At 45.1% G+C, this 17,085-nt stretch overlaps 1 protein-coding gene across 1 annotated transcript in view; it reads right to left on the reverse strand.

Moving 5' to 3' along the window:
* The window catches only part of MAPK1 (mitogen-activated protein kinase 1), an 87,114-nt gene that overhangs the window by 14,956 nt on the left and 55,073 nt on the right, over positions 1–17,085 (reverse strand). Inside the window, exons 4-6 of the mRNA XM_082417874.1 lie at positions 9,968–10,084; positions 2,693–2,807; positions 2,294–2,425 (exon numbers count right to left, since the gene is read on the reverse strand). Of these exons, the coding sequence (XP_082274000.1) occupies positions 2,294–2,425; positions 2,693–2,807; positions 9,968–10,084 (364 nt within the window). The remainder of the gene's footprint in view (positions 1–2,293; positions 2,426–2,692; positions 2,808–9,967; positions 10,085–17,085) is intronic.

A 17,085-nucleotide genomic window follows, 5' to 3' on the forward strand; every position in this document is an offset into this window, starting at 1 on the left:
AGAGACATAGAAAGGACCCAAGATATATAAATGAAAAACTCTGTCTTGAGATCTCAGAACCTAGTCCTACCAATACCAGAAGTATAGACATTCACAAAACCCTGTGATGCAGGTACTAATGTTTTATAAATGGGAAAACAGAGGCCCAGAGAGGTTAAGTAGTTTGTCCAAAGGACGCTCAGCTGGTAAGCGGCTGGGCTGTGGACTGAACCAGGGAGGTCTGGTTGCAAAGCCTGTGCTCTGGACACATGATGTTTTATGCCCATTTCAGCACTAAACTCCATCTTTCCACTTGATTCTATGTATAGTTCTTCCCCGCTTTTTCATTATATTCACCCAATACCTACAATTCAAATTTAACTGGATTTTAGTGGGGTTAATTATTACCTGAAAGAACCAATCTCAAAGTTCATGACCTGAACCTAAGGAAAATAAGCTAAAAAAAACCTCAAATAGTTTGATGCAAATTATGACTAACTAGAGAAAAGAGTGAGGAAACAAACAGAAGAAAAGCCCAAGAGTTCTGTTTCTTGTAAGGTCTTAATTATACAGTTTTGTTATGTACACACCTCTTAAAAAAGGCAACTCAGGAAATCAGATCTAGGTAGGTAACATGCTTGGGATGGACGATACAGCACACAAGCCAATCTAATCAGTAACACATGCAAGGCATGGGAAGTTCTAATTTTGAAAATTCTGCAACTAGAATACATTATATAACTAAATAGGTAGAAGCTGTGCACACTTTGGTAGAGCAAACATTAAAGGTTATTTTGGGATTCTGATAATTAAGACTATTTCTTATTCTCTGATTTACTTCTTCTATACGTCCAAACTGTCTACCATAATCATACACTACCTTTATATCAGAGAGTTTAAAAGACAGTTCCTCTTATATCCAAAAGAAATTCAATTTTAAACCAAGTGTTTCTGAAACTTGGCTCAGGTCAACACATAAAACAAATTTAACATCTAAGTAAATCGTTGTTAACGTTAAAAAATACACATATATGTACACACACACACACACATATATCCATACATACATATTAGAAAAAGCTAAAATCCAGTCAACAGCAGACTGGATGTAAATATTGTAAAATCACTGCACCAACATGTCAGCAAGCTGTTCTCGGGTTCCCTCCTCTGACCTCTTCCTTCCACTCTAAGGACCCCTATGATGACACCAGGCTCACCTGGACAACCCATGCTAATCTCCCCACCTTAAAGTTAGCTGACGAGTAACCTTACCCCTCTCTGTCATGTAACCTAACATGGATTCAGTTTCCGGGAATTAGGACACGGACATCTTTGGGCATGGGGTCATTATTCTGCCTACCACACTTTTATGACAGTATAAAGTTAAAAAAATAGCTGCCTAATATATTTAACAGGTACATGTTAAGCAGGAATGAAGGATAATATAATTATTAAACAAAATTAACTTATAAGATATCAAAGACTAAAATTGAATGTATAACCTTTCTATTTTATGGAACATGCTCTTGGAACATATCTAAGATATCTTCACCCAACCTAAGGCCATGAAGATTCTATCCTGGTTTTCTTCTCAAAGCTTAATAGCTTCAGTCCTTCTGTTTAGGTCCATGTTACTTATTTTTTGCACACAAATGTCTAATTGTTCCAGCACCATTTGTTGAGGAGACTGCCATAGGCACCAGTACAGATAAATCTAAATCTGAAATGCATTCTGCTGAGTGGAAGAATCCAGACATAAAAGGCTACATATTACATAATTGCAATTCTATGACATTCTGGAAAAGGTAAAGCCATAGGGACAGGAACCAGATCAGATGTTGATTGCCAGGGACTAGGCGAGGGAACTGACTATGAAGGGACACGAGGCAACTTTTGGGGACGATGGGAATGCTCCAAAACTTGACTGTGGTGAAGTTACAGGACTGCATACGTTTGTTAAAATTCAAAGACTTGCACAACTAAAAAGGGTGAATTTTACTCTATGTGAATTATTCTGTGATAAACCTGACTTTCAAAATGATCAAATGACAAGATGACCTTAAAAAAACTGAACTTAATCCAAGTTAAAAAGTATCAAAGGAACTAAAATGTGGAAAACTAAACAGTCACCTCCAGACTCCCTTACCCTATTGGCCACCGCTCCTAAATAAGAGGGAAGAAAGCAATGAAGAGTGAGCACCAAATAAGGCATTATCCAACAGCCATAGACTAGTGACCTACTGCTTTAATGAATAAGACAAAGAAACAAATAAAAGCTAAGCCTAAGAAAAATAATCAATGAAATCACATTTACCTTTGGAGTCAGCATTTGGGAACAGCCTGTTCCATGGCACCTTATTTTTGTGCGGAAGAGAAAGCAAATAGTTTCTAGCTTTTAAATTTATTATACAATTCAGGTCTTCCTGGGATGGGGATCCAAGAATACCTATCAGATAAAATAATCAGCTGTTAATTATCAAGACCAAGGTAAACCAACTGCACACCATCAGCAGTGGGGCGGAATGGGCACTGACATTCAATGTCTTCTCACTACCTCCCAATGCTTTTTACAAAGTCCTTAATGTTTTAAATCAAGGAAGATTAAAAAAAAGCTCATGTCCATCACAGGTTGAAGAGTTGCTGGAACTCTTCTGAATTTCATGAGGGTACTCTGATGTACACAGTGGGTCCCCAGAATGCTCAGGAACCTTACCCAGAATGTGGTTCAGCTGGTCGAGGTAATGCTTCCCCGGGAAGATGGGCCTGTTGGAGAGCATCTCTGCCAGGATGCAGCCTACAGACCAAATATCAATGGACTTGGTGTAGCCCTGTAGTGGAAAGGAGAGAAGATGGAGAATGACCTCTGCTGTTCCATGACACAACGAGACCTTTCTGCATGACAGGCACAGGGCTGCTGGAGTGTCAGCTTCTCCTCTGGCTCTATAATTCAGAAATAAGAGACCATGGAGAGACAAATATCATTTGGCTTTCTTATAAGACACTAAACAACCCAGATTGCTTGATTTTATTTCTCTCTTCAAAGTTGATTAACTTGTTATTAAGTTAGAATTTTTGCAGTATACTTCATTTCTTTTTTCAAATGATTTGAGAGAAACAATCAGAATCCTTGTAAGCTGAAGCTGGAAAAAGAAAAAAGTAGAAACAACCACTGATTGCTTTAGGACATTTGTGGCCCACTTACTCATTTTGGAAACCTGGACTTCCCTGGTGGTGCAGTGGTTAAGAATCTGCCTGCCAATGCAGGGGACACGGCTTCGAGCCCTGGTCCGGGAAGATCCCACATGCCACAGATCAACTAAGCCCGTGCGCCACAACTACTGAGCCTGCACTCTAGAGCCCGTGAGCCACAACTACTGAAGCTCGGGTGCCTAGAGCCCATGCTCCGCAACAAGAGAAGCCACCACAGTGAGAAGCCCGTGCACCGCAACAAAGAGCAGCCCCCACTTGCCGCAACTAGAGAAAGCCTGCGCGCAGCAACGAAGGCCCAAAGCAGCCAAAAAATAAAAATAAAAAGTAAATAAATTAATTATAAGGGGGGGGGCATTGCTACATTTCCAGAATATCTTTATCCATTTTGAAAATCCTTAAAAACAAAACACAACAATTACCCATGATCTCTGCCAAAAAGAAGCACGTGCCGGCACCATCATGTCTCACTGATCCCTATTGCTTATCTCCTTTTTCTATTCATTTTTCAGGTATATTTTTTCTTTTAAAGGAATTCAGTGAAAAGACATGGAAGAATTATCATACAACAGTAAAAAAAAGATGTTACTATATAAGTTGAGTTTTATGGAGAATGCTTAGGTATAGTGATAAATAGAAGAAGAAATGTGGAGAACAGCTAGAGGGAAAAAAATTTATCCAAATATTAAAGTTTATGGAAACATAGCAAAGTATTTTTTGAAAATCAAAGAATTAATGATCAGATCTACAGCTCTGATAAAATGGGTTGAACTTCAAAACAATTATCTTCAATAAATTACAGAAATTTAAAGTATCTCCCCACAATTTCCTACTAGATTGACTGATTGATTCATTCATTTATTTATGGCTGCGTTGGGTGTTTGTTGCTGCACGCAGGCTTTCTCTAGTTGCAGCGAGCGGGGGTTACTCTTTGTTGCCGTGCGCGGGCTTCTCATTGCAGTGGCTTCTCTTGTTGCGGAGCATGGGCTCTAGGCACATGGGTTTCAGTAACTGTGGCATGTGGGCTCTAGAGCGCAGGCTCAGTGGTTGTGGTGCACGGGCTTAGTTGCTCTATGGCATGTGGGATCTTCCCGGACCAGGGCTCGAAGCCGTGTCCCCTGCATTGGCAGGCGGATTCTTTTTTTTTTTTTTTTTTTAATTATTTATTTATTTATTTATTTTTAGCTGTGTTGGGTCTTCGTTTCTGTGCAAGGGCTTTCTCTAGTTGCGGCAAGCGGGGGCCACTCTTCATCGCGGTGCGCGGGCCTCTCACTATCATGGCCTCTCTTGTTGCGGAGCACAGGCTCCAGACGCGCAGGCTCAGTAGCTGTGGCTCACGGGCCCAGCTGCTCCGCGGCATGTGGGATCTTCCCAGACCAGGGCTCGAGCCCGCGTCCCCTGCATTGGCAGGCAGATTCTCAACCACTGCGCCACCAGGGAAGCCCTGGCAGGAGGATTCTTAACCACTGCGCCACCAGGGAAGTCCAACGTGGTAATTATTATTACTATAATTAACAGTAACTATAACCATAATGATGGTGGAGACCTGGAGGACGCCATCTTAACCAAAAGATCAACATGAACTTCACCGATACCGACACAAACCAGGTATGCCTCCTGATATGACAGATGATGCGCTGAGAAGAAAACACTCTTTCTGTGGTATTCATGCCCAAAATGCATGACACAAAACTGAGGCACATGCTACAAATAGCTGACCCGCACCCTTCAAAAACATCAAGGTTGGGCTTCCCTGGTGGCGCAGTGGTTGAGAATCTGCCCGCCAATGCAGGGGACACGGGTTCGAGCCCTGGTCTGGGAAGATCCCACATGCCGCAGAGCAACTAGGCCCGTGAGCCACAACTACCGAGCCTGCACGTCTGGAGCCTGTGCCCCGCAACAAGAGAGGCCGCGACAGTGAGAGGCCCACGCACCGCGATGAAGAGTGGCCGCCACTTGCCACACCTAGAGAAAGCCCTCGCATAGAAATGAAGACCCAACACAGCCAAAAAAAACCACATCAAGGTCAAGAAAGGCTGAGGAACTATTTCAGATTAAAGGCGACTAAAGCAACAATGCAACGTGTGAGCCTTGCACACATATTGAGAAAAGCTATAAAGGTTATTATTGGGACAATATCCAAAATCTGAATATAAACGGGGCATTACTGTTGGATCAGTGTTAATTTTCCCACTTTTGATTACTGTACTACGGTCACGTGAAAGAACACCCTTCTTTCTCCCCTCCACTGCTGCCGCTCTGGGCTGGACAAGTCTTTGTTGGGGGGCTGGCCTGCGCACCTCAGGGTGCTCGCTACTGCTCTGACCTCTCACTGTTTGATGCCGGCAGCACCTCCCCTACTGGTTGTGAGAACCAAAAATGTCTCTAAACACAACCAAATGTCCTCAGGGAACATTCGAACTACTGTTCTAAGGACACAAACGCTGAAATGCTTAGTGCTAAAGGTGCACATATACAATCCATTCTCAAATGACTCACAAAAACAGGCACACAGAGAGAGAATGAAAAAGCAAATGGGACAAAACATAAAGAGCTAGTGAGTGTGCATCTGAGGTGAAGGGTGGACAGTTCCAGCCAGCAGCTCTGTGAGGCTGCTTCCCTCTGCTTTAATACGACTGTGATTCTGTTTTCCTCTTCACTCATTCTCTCACATGTGTACAGATTTTTCTAGAGGTTACATGACATTACAGGATATTATACGTGAAATGTGACAATAGTGAACCGTGCTTCCCTAATGCTGTGTGTTACAGAATCACACATGGGTGTCGGTGTCAGGAAGAGCAATGGATGCCATGGTTTCAGATTTCATGTGGCAATTAGCCTTTCCTCTGCTGGGTTTCGGTGTGGTATCAATGAAGAGCCAAGAGTAGCTGAAAAGACTACTAACTCTCCCTTTCCGAGCTTCGTGCGAAGACTTCACTAACTCTTCACTAACTTCACCAAAACAACATATCTGACAGACTGAATGCAGAACCAGGTTGAGAATCCAGCAGTGTTCAAATCAAGCCAGACGCTGAGAAGATTTGCAAAGATGAGAACACCACTCTTCTCACTAAAATGTTTTTGTTGTGGAAAATAAACATTTTTTAAATGAGAACTTTTTTTTTTTTTAAACAGCTTAAATTTTTATTTATTTATTTTTGGCTGTGTCGGGTCTTCGTTTCTGCGCGAGGGCTTTCTCTAGTTGCGGCGAGCGGCGGCCACTCCTCATCGCGGTGCGCGGGCCTCTCACTATCGCCGCTCCTCTTGTTGTGGAGCATGGGCTCCAGGCGCGCAGGCTCAGTAGTTGTGGCTCACGGGCCCAGTTGCTCCGCGGCATGTGGGATCCTCCCAGACCAGGGCTCGAACCCGTGCCCCCCGCATCGGCAGGCAGACTCTCAACCACTGCGCCACCAGGGAAGTCCCGAGAACTAACTTTTTAACATTTATTTTAATATAAATTAATTTAAGAGTTAATAAATACTTTAAAAAGTTTCAGTTTTGGGGCTCCAAACTGGTGGCTCAGCAGTTAAGAATCTGCCTGCCAATGCAGGGGACATGGATTCGAGCCCTGGTCTGGGAAGATCCCACATGCCACGGAGCAACTAAGCCCATGCGCCAGAACTACTGAGCCTGCGCTCTAGAGCCTGCGCGCTGCAACTACTGAGCCCACGTGCCCTAGAGTCCATTCTCCACAACAAGAGAAGCCCCTGAAATGAGAATCCCGCGCACCACAATGAAGAGTAGCCCCTGATCGCCACTAGAGAAAGCCTGCACACAGCAACAGACCCAACGCAGCCAAAAAAAAAAAAAAAAAAGTTTCAGTTTTAATTTCTATATAGTAAATATTGATAGATAAAACCCACATAAAGAAAACCTGCTTGGGGTCTTGGATAAATTTTTAGACATTCAGACACTGAAGGAGTCTCGAGAACAGAATGTTTGAGAACCCCTGCCTTTTCTTTTCTTGCAATGCTTCTGTGAATTGAAAATTCTATCCAAATGAAATGTTACAAATACACACACACAGAGCGCTCTAGCTGGCCAAAGCTGGGACAATGAGTATAAAAAAGAAAGAAGATAATGGACAGCAAACAAACAAAAACCCCCACAGCCACCATGAGTCCATAATCATGTTTTCAAAACAAAGACAGGGGTCAGAGGAAGAGAAAGAGAAAAGAGGGAAACCTCTTCTTCACAGATGAATGCCAGCCCATCGATGTAAAAGGAACAATCAATTTAGAAAATCACGTTTTGCGGTGGAGACAATGGTCCTCAAGGGCACACCCCTGGAGGAGAGGCTGCCAGGAAACAAGAGGAGCCACACAGATGGCTTCCAAGACTCTGTGGGGTTTGTGCCAGAAAAGTGTGACCCAAACCTAATCAGGAGGAGCCAGTCCCAAGAATTCAGAAAGAGACCCGCTGGGCACAACACCACCTCTGCGCTCTGCCAAGTATTCCGTGTCATGGAGAAGCCAGGAAGGCGGGAGGACTGTCCCAGATGGGGCACGTGTGAAACCCGATTAGATCATGGGCTGAAAACCACTCACAAACAGCTGTGAAGAACTTTGGCAGTGGGGGACACACACACACAACTGGGATGGCACTGAATGAGCGCCGGCCGTCACAGGCGCTCGCAGGGTACCGCGGCTGTGGGGAAGCACACCGCCTTTTCGGGAGTATTAGTGAACTCCTAGCATCAGTCGAGGTGTGCAGTGCTGGTTTATGTTGGTGAAGTGTCAAGAGGGTTTGACACAAGGGAAGAGAGAGAAGAGACAGGGGAGAGAGAGGGAGGCAGAAGATGTCAACAGCTCGTGCTGTAAGGGGAATATGGGTGTTCACTGGACTCTCTTCTGTGGGTGTGAAAATGTTCTAAATCAATAAAAAAGAAAATCCTGAATACATTGCTATAAGTAACATTCTCAGGCTAGAGGTGCTATAAATAAAAAAGGATTCAAACTCAGTTTTGACTATAGTTAACTCTGCAAAAACAGAGGTCACCCTCTTGGCTACTTCCCCCTGGAGGGTGGCCAAGAAGTGAAGACAGGGGAGCGGCTCAAGTGGGGACGGATGCTGTAAGACCACAAGGCCCCAGGACGCAAAGGACAGCTTTCCTTCCAGCTGGCAGGCTCTGCTGCACACACGGGCGCCTCTGGCGTGGAGTGGCTGTCACATGGCCCGTCTGTCCATAGCAAGAACCTGTTGTGTGGGATTGTCGTACAGAATTATGAGAGAATCAACACAACATTTTCTCCTTTGAAACATCTGTTACACCAAATCCTTCTTTACAATGGAATTTATTTTAATGGAATTTTACTTCCATAGCTAAACTAAACACAGGTATGATATCAAGAATAACTAACTGCTTTAAACAAATTCAGTTTCCTCACAAAAGCAACCTACATCCCAAGCCCTTTCACTTGTAAAGAATGGAGGAAGAGAATGCAGCCTGTGGGCTAATTACACCTGTTCTTTTCATTCCCACGAAGCCTCTCAGGATGATTTCTGGTTCCTACACCTGAACATGGGGTCCAAAGTCTATTTTTATAGCTGTTTTTCCTTTCTTTTTTTTTTTGGTTGCACTGGGTCTTAGTTGAGGCAGGCGGGCTCCTTAGTTGTGGCTTGCCTGCTCCTTAGTTGTGGCATGCGAACTCTTAGTTGCGGCATGCATGTGGGATCTAGTTCCTGGACCAGGGATCGAACCCAGGCCCCCTGCATTGGGAGTGCGGAGTCTTAACCACTGAGCCACCAGGGAAGTCCCTATTTTTATAGCTTTTCTTCATGTATATTAATGTTACATTATGGAAGATGGAACCGAGATCAAGAATCTGTCTTGAGATATGAGATACAGGATTAGATATTAGATGTCAGGTGCACTTAACTTCTCAAATGTGACACCTTATTCAAATACTATTTGCAAATGATATATTAAAAACACTGAAACTCCAGGACTTCCCTGGTGGTCCAGTGGTTAAGACTCCGTGCTGTCAATGCAGGAGGCATGGGCTCGATCCCTGGTCAGGGAACTAACATCCCACATGCCGTGTGGCATGCCCAAAGGATAAAACAAACAAAAAACAAAACTGAATCCCCAGAGCAGCCCTCACTGTTTGCCACTGTTGCTCATACAATTAACAAGGATGTTGTACTTCACTTTCTCTTGCTTTTATAAATTTTTCAATCATTCCTTATGACCCAGACAAAGACCTTGTTAGTAATGTGCTTTCGATCCAGATACAGGGACTACCATTTGGAAGCAGGACCGTCATATAATTTTGAAAGAATTATAGCAGCTCCTATTTTTTCCACACCAATGTTTTCTTCCAGCTATACTATAATTTTGCTAAAGAGACATTCTTCATTATCAGGTATGTCTGACCTTTACAGAAAAGCTCTGGTCCGCATTCACAGAAACACACACCGTATACAGAGCTCATCTCTGACACAGAGCCAGCCTGCCCCTGGCAGTGGCAGCCGCAGGAGTGAAAGCTGCCCCAGGTAGGACTGCAGGAGAGCTGACCAGGGGGTGGGACACAGACCATTCACTGTACCAGTGACCAGGGAGGCGGGCCCTCCAACTCTATAACACATCAGCACTACCCCAGCCGAGGGCCCAGAAGTTCAGTGTTGAATGGGAGACAAAGACATACCTTGGTTCTGGCCAGACAGGCCAGGCCTCAACCCAGTTGGAAAGAGACTTACTGAGTGGGAGGCTTACTGCAACTCATGTCCAAAGTTCTTTTACCTCTTGGTTTTCTTTTTATGCAAACTTGGTCCTTACCTTGGAATTCAACATAATTTCCGGAGCCCTGTACCAACGTGTGGCAACGTACTCCGTCAGGAACCCTGTGTGATCATGGTCCGGATCTGCAACACGGGCCAAGCCAAAGTCACAGATCTAAGAGAGAAAAAAACAGGACACGTTCTTAGAGATTCTAACCTATTTAACATCAAAGCATCATAAACACAAAAAAGACAACAGCAGTAATGATGACAAGTAACTGCTACCATTCCTATGTGGCAGATACTTCTTGGAATTCTACACACTCACTCTTACCTAATCGTCACAATCTGAAAGGCAGCTGCCGTGCATCAGACAGGAACAGGCTGGAGGAGTCTTGAACAGAACACATCTTCAGAGGTATCCTCACCTCTCATTATCTGCTTATCCCACAGTAACCTTGCTTAGGCCACTTGACAAAAACTGTTCTGCTCGGAAAATAAGGTCACCCAAACCAGACCTCTCCTGCTGACGCTCGGGGGTGGTCACCATGGGATCAGCTCCTCTCCCGCACTCACCCTCTCTCCGCAGACCTGACCTCCTGCTGGTCCTCCACCTGCTCTTCCTACCTCCTTCCCCCTCCACGTAGCCAAACCCACTCCCAAAGCTTTAAAAGATATTTCACATACTGAAGATGAATCTTTTTTAAAAAACAAACACCCAGCTTCTAATTTCCCCTGACTCACAAAGTACTTGCTGGCCTTTCGCCATTCAACGTTTTGGCGCTGCTCCAGCTCCAATGTATAAGGAAAGTAACTATAACATATTTAGTCCCGTACAATTGCAGGATATTTTAATTCCTAGCTCCTGGGGAACTAACCCGAGAAAGAGAGAGAGATGTTAACAAAGACAGGCCAGAGTCTAGCAGAAGGCAGCCTGGGAGACAGAGATCACTTTGGAGGCTTATTGTTTTAATTCACCTAAGAAGCGATAAGGGTCTGAGCTCAGGCCATAAAAATAGGATAAGGAGGAAGGGACACACCTCAGAGATACTCATGAGACGTAAATGGACATCAACCTCTGCTCAGAGATCCCATAGTTGAAGTTCTCGACAATTCAGAAAGATTCTGAACGCTCCCGTCCACCTCACCAGTGTCTCCCTCTAGCCTTGGACACTGGCATCCCCATGTGGCACCTCTTGACCCCACAGGCCCTGCTGCTTGCTTCGACCGCAGGATTCAAGAGAAGTGATGTATCTGTGTGGCCCAATTTCCATCTTTTGACATACTGTCACTGCATCTTCAAAAGGAGCCAATGTCACATCTGCTTCCCCAGTCGCTCTTCCACAGGCTACGCTCTAAGCGCACCCTAACAAAGCTGCATGGTGAGGCTGTCTGGGCCCTCTCGCAGCTGACAGTCCCCTCTTGGCCTCCATCACCACCCTGCGCCCCCTAGCACCAGCCTCACCTCTCGAGCCGGCCAGCTTGCTGATGCCATCGCACCCTCGACAGTCCAGGGCCTGTCAGAGGATCGGGCTGACGGACGGCCATAAGTTTTACAGGGGGACCGTGGTAAGCTCTAACCTCAGCTTGACTGATCTTGAGGCTTTTGACATACCTGCACCCTATCTGTTTCCTTAGAGCCTATTCTACCAAGTCCTGTGAAACAAACTGCAGGAATACTCAGTTCACTAGCAGTACAATCCCTGCAGGTGTGATTCCAGCTCAGGAAGCAAGAGAGGAGCGATTTCTCCTTACACGCAAAGGTGGGTCCTCTAAGCCATCCAGAAGTCACCATTTGCCACACAGGACTACCACCAATTCACGTCAATTCCGTGTGGCTTCAACTTTCAGTACAGCCCACAGTTTCTCTTTTTTCAGGGCTAACACCTCATCCTCTGATTCAAGTTCAATCTAAGCTCAGCACTTCGTCTGCCTTCTGCATGTAAATGGACACTTGAAGCCATACTCTGAGTCGTGCACTCAGAGGAGAAATACTGCATCTCAGCAGCAGAGTAAAAGCACCGCAAGCCCCTGACCAGGATCCCAGATCCTTCACCGCCCTCTACTACACTCAGCCCCACACAGCGTGGATGGGTCCAGACTTGATCCACAGCTTTTTGTGGGTCAGTGGAACCACAAAACAAATCCCAGATGAAAAAAAAAACAGCATATAGGAAATTCCCAGCTCAGTGAGGCCAAGTACCGAGGCTGACGTCTCCACACACCTCTGGGAGCGTGGACAAAGAAACAGAAGCCACACTTTGGGAGGCTTGATGAGATTCTTAAACATCTACAAAGACAGGATAAGTGGTGTGAGCAACTTTAAACACAGCTGTGGCAGACTGGACTTTCTAAAGAGGGTCACACCAACATAACCCTTACCCACGCTCCTGTTTCAAGCTCTTTGGCTGAATTTGTATCAAGAGGGCAGGATCTATCTTCCCTTCTCTTGAATCTGGCCAAACCTTTGTAACTGCCTAAACCAAGAGAATATAGTGGAAGTGATGCTGTGAGACTTCCGAGGCGAAATCATAAAATGCAATGTGGCTTCTACCTGGCTCTCTCCACTGGGGTCCTTAGAACCCTCTGCCCACATTGTGAGGACACCAGGCCACGTGGGCTACACGTGGCTGTTCCTTGGCATCAACTGCCAGGCCCTGTGGGAGATGACTTGAGCCTCCACCCCCATATCTTCTAGCCGAGGCCCAGAGGCTGGAGCAGAGACCAGTCACCGCCCACCACTGCACCCTGACTGAACTCCTCACCTGCAGCAACTATGAGCTCAAACATGATTCTTGTTGTTTAAGGCCACTACACTTTTTTTTTTAATAACAGATTTTCTTTTTCTAGGGCCATTTTGGGTTCACAGCAAAATTCAGCAGAAACTACAAAGAGTTCCCCATGTACACCTGCCTCCCCTGCCAGGCACAGCCTCCCCCACTATCAACATCCTGCACCAGAGCGGGACGTCTGTTACAGTCGAGGAACCTACACTGACACATCATTATCACCCGAAGTCCATAGTTTACCTTCAGGTTCACTCTCGGTGTTGTACGTTCTATGAGTTTTGACAAGTATGTAATGACATGTATCCACCAGTACACTGTCATACAGAAATAGTTTCACCGCCCAAAAAACTCCCTGCGTTCTGCCTTCACTTGGTCTTTTTATCCTCAATTTCTTCTTCTTTGGAAGGCCACTACATTTTGAGGTGATTGTTACAGAGCAAGACACAGCTAACACAGCGGTGCCGGACAGGGTGCTTAAGACGGAGCAGCCCTCTCTGAGGAGGACCCACGTGCAGTGACACTGGAACACTGAAGAGATGCCAGCCATGGGAAAACTTTGGGAAACCAGAGCAACTGACTGCGAGTGTGTGAGGGACAGGGCCTTAGTCTGTCTGGAATTAGGGAGACTCGCTTTACCTGACTGCAATCTGATTCCTCCTCGAAATTCCTGAGTGTTATTTCTAAAACATAAATCACCTTTCTGGCTCAAAAATCTTTTAACCAATCCCCTCTGCCTAGTAAATAAAGCCCAAATTCTTTAAGCAAAGACCCTCCACACACTGTCTGCTCGGGTGTCTCCCACCACCACCTCTGTGCCACATCTGCTCCTACCGACAGTTCCATGCCCTTCCTGACTCCGCGACGCCCTCTCAGTTGAGGACCTGATGCTCACCATTGCCTGACCCTAAATACCAGCATAAAAGTGACCTCTTCTGAGAGGTTTCCCAGGAACCAACACAAATCCCACGAATGGCTCACTTTTCTGAACTCTGCTAATACTTTGTTTGACGTGTATTATATGTAAGCACATACCCACAATCCATGACAGTTAGCTGGATATATGCCCATCCCCACAGCTGGAATATAAGCCCTAGAAAAAGGCAATACTCAACTAACTTTTTATCTCTAAGTGGAGTGGGCTTTCAACATCAGGTAATAAATGCCTTATTTCAAATGTTTATAGGAAGCATAGCAACTCGGGTGGATTAACTGGCAGAGACTCTAGTACTGACCACTTTTCACAGTATCTGAACTACTGATTATCTCTTAAAAGTAAAAACCAGGGTACAGCATTACCATTAACGTAAAATCTTACATTAATACTTAAACAATAATGTTAAAAAAAAAACTGCATTGTTCAGAGTGGCAAGATGAAGAAGGAAAAGTTTTAGAATTAGCAGCATTCCTTCCCCACGCAGAACGCTGCAGTACAGCTCCTTCTTTAAACAAGAACTAAAGCGGCAGTCGCTCCTCCTGTCTGGAAGCCATCAGAAGGGGTAGGTCCTGTGGTCTGAGGGTCGCTGTGGGCTGGGAGGAACTGCAGCAGCCCAGTGGGCTTGAGAGAGGGCTTCAGACCAGGACACGGTCTAGGTCCGAGGTGAACAGGGAGTCCACGTGGGGAGGCGGTGGCAGCCCACCCAGGGGACTGGCATCTGAGCAGAGGGTCCAGGGATTATATTGCACAAATCAATTACATCACTGGAGGTTGCAAAATGGCGACTTCTCTAATTTTATTATTCCTTGCGCATTTATTAGCTGGCATTTATTTTAAGGAAGAGCCATCATTCATCAATTGGGGCTATTTTCTTACCCTGATGCCCAGATCTCACTGGGAAGACAGGGAAAATGTTTAATCCTTTCCCTTTAGTTACCAATTTTCAGAATAGTGAGTTGGTATAAGGAGGATCATGTTTCATTACTTGTATCCTCCACTCCTAGTATAAGGCATAGAACCAGCAGGTTCTCAAAATTTTTGATTATAATTTAAAAAATAAAGAGGGTGATGTAGGGTTTAGACCTCTACAAGATTGCACAACTTGGGACTTCCCTGGTGGTCCAGTGGCTAAGACTCCACACTCCCAATGCAGGGGGCCCGGGTTCGATCCCTGGTCCGGGAACTAGATCCCGTATGCTGCAACTAAAGATCCCGCACATGACAAAGATCTCGTGTGCTGCAACTAACACCCGGCACAGCCAAATAAATAAAAGGATTTCACAACTCCATTCATGGTCATCAATGGAAAGCTCATGTGATTTTTAAAGGTTCCTTTAACACTACAACACTAAAAGCTAATACAGCATTAACCAAAAAACTGCCAAGGCTTCAAAATAAAAAAGCAGTAAAATTCATTACAATTCCATAAGAAGGAAGGTAGACAACCAGGATACAGTACAAGAAATATGACCTATCACTCCTACTTGGCTACTTTTTGGGCCGAGTAAATTCAAATTCTCATAAAACAAAAGCCAGCTCCAAAAACGTTTCATTTTGTATCTTTCAAAGTCCTCCTTCCCACGCACACCCAGAACCACACGTGCTGTGAGCCTAGCAGCCCGGAACTCCTCCTGGGGCTGCTGGGGGCTCAGTATGCAAACGGCGAGGACACGGACTGCTGGAGACCACACTCCCCTGGCAGTTTCACTAAAAATATGCGAGCAGAATCTCGAAATAGGGTCTACAACCCTTGCTTTTCTGCAGCCCTGAGAAATAAAGAGGAAGTCTACAAGGAGAGGGTCCCAGGAGGGCCCTGAGAGGCTGGTGTCTGCTGGGTCTCTGGGCTTCAGGTAACAAGTACAAAGCATGTTTATAGAGCCAAAAACTAAAGGTCTAAGACACTGAGAAGAGTTGATATCCTGAGGGCTCAAGACTAGAAAATACTTAGTAACACAGAAGCTAACGGAAAAAGGAAGAAGTGACATCATTACCTACTTGAAAATTCAAAAAGGACCAAATAACAAGTCAGTAAGGCCACCGATCACAAACTTTCTAGGTACAGGGCTTGTGGGACAGCATCACGGTCACCCCAAGGTCTGAGGATGTGATGGGCATTCGGTGAGTCCAGATCTCCACCCTCCCACGTGCACCTGCCCTGGCTGTTGGACATGCTCCCACGGCAAATCGGTGACTCGGTGACACACCACACTCATCTCTGGAATGAGAGTCTCTCCTGAATATTCATGCCCATGTGGATGATGCACACCCCACATGGACATTTTTAAACGTGGGTGAATTGTACTGTTGTAAATATCTAAAACATCCTATTGTGTTTCTGAGTGTGTGTTAAATTGGGTTTTGAAAACAATGCCTGGATTGTGCAGACGGCCAACAACACATATGTGTCAGTGTGGGTGTCCATTTTGGTGAGCAGTGAATAAAATGGCCCGAGGTGAAGACAAGTCCACAAACAGTGAAGAGACAACAGACAAAGTAGTCTAGTTCTGTGCTTCTTCTTAAGGACAAGCATTTTCAAGCCAAAGTAAAAGTCAACTTTTCCCAGAAATATTACATACTTAAAATATTAACAATGGCTCTCCAAAAAAAACAAAAGCAATCTGCCATAAAAGGACTGTGATAAGAAACAGAAAGAAAAAAAAAAGCACTAGGATACACAAAAATATTCACTATGATTTTTCAAGAAAATCACTAAGAGCCGACAAAGTACGGCCATTCCTTGTGTGCCAACCTGGCTCTCATTTGCACAGATCCATGCACAGGGATCTGGCTACACCCCATGTAGGAAGTCATGAATTTAACTCAGAAGGATCCTAAGAGGTGACAGAGTCCAACTGAGTCATATCTGATGCAGGAAGCTGTCCCTCACAATGTCTCACAGGACATCTGCCACCCTGCTTTAAACACCCAATGACAGCGGATAAGATGACCACCTGATGACAGGACCCACTGCCTTTTTAAATAGTTCCAGAAGGCTCTCCATGATCAACACTTCAGTGATCACCAAAGCTGCAGCCACACAGAGCAGGCCTCAGTGTTGGTGCACTCGTCCCTTACTTCTTATTCTTACTATATTTCTGTTGTTCCTTCTGCCTGCGCCCAACACAGCCACTCGCCCACTGCAAGCCTGACATGCTGAGAGGGACAGCACGACAATCCTCCTTCCTGATGCCTCACAGCCTGGCCAGAACCAACTCACCTCTCTCCTTTGTGTGTGTTACAGTAGACAGTACTGCAATCATCTATTGCTTATCAGACTCCTGACCTATCAGTTTTCAGACTGCAGGGACAGACACTCACCACCCTTGCCAGGTATACCTTACACTGCTTCCCACAGGAACGTCTGTGGAAGTGAAGTCCACGAAATGATCACTGCTATACATCTATACGTACTTTTCAAACAAATTTATTTAGATATAATTCATATACTACACA

Source organism: Balaenoptera physalus, assembly GCF_965194825.1.
Source record: "Balaenoptera physalus genome assembly, chromosome: 12".
Classification (NCBI taxonomy): Eukaryota; Metazoa; Chordata; class Mammalia; order Artiodactyla; family Balaenopteridae; genus Balaenoptera; species Balaenoptera physalus.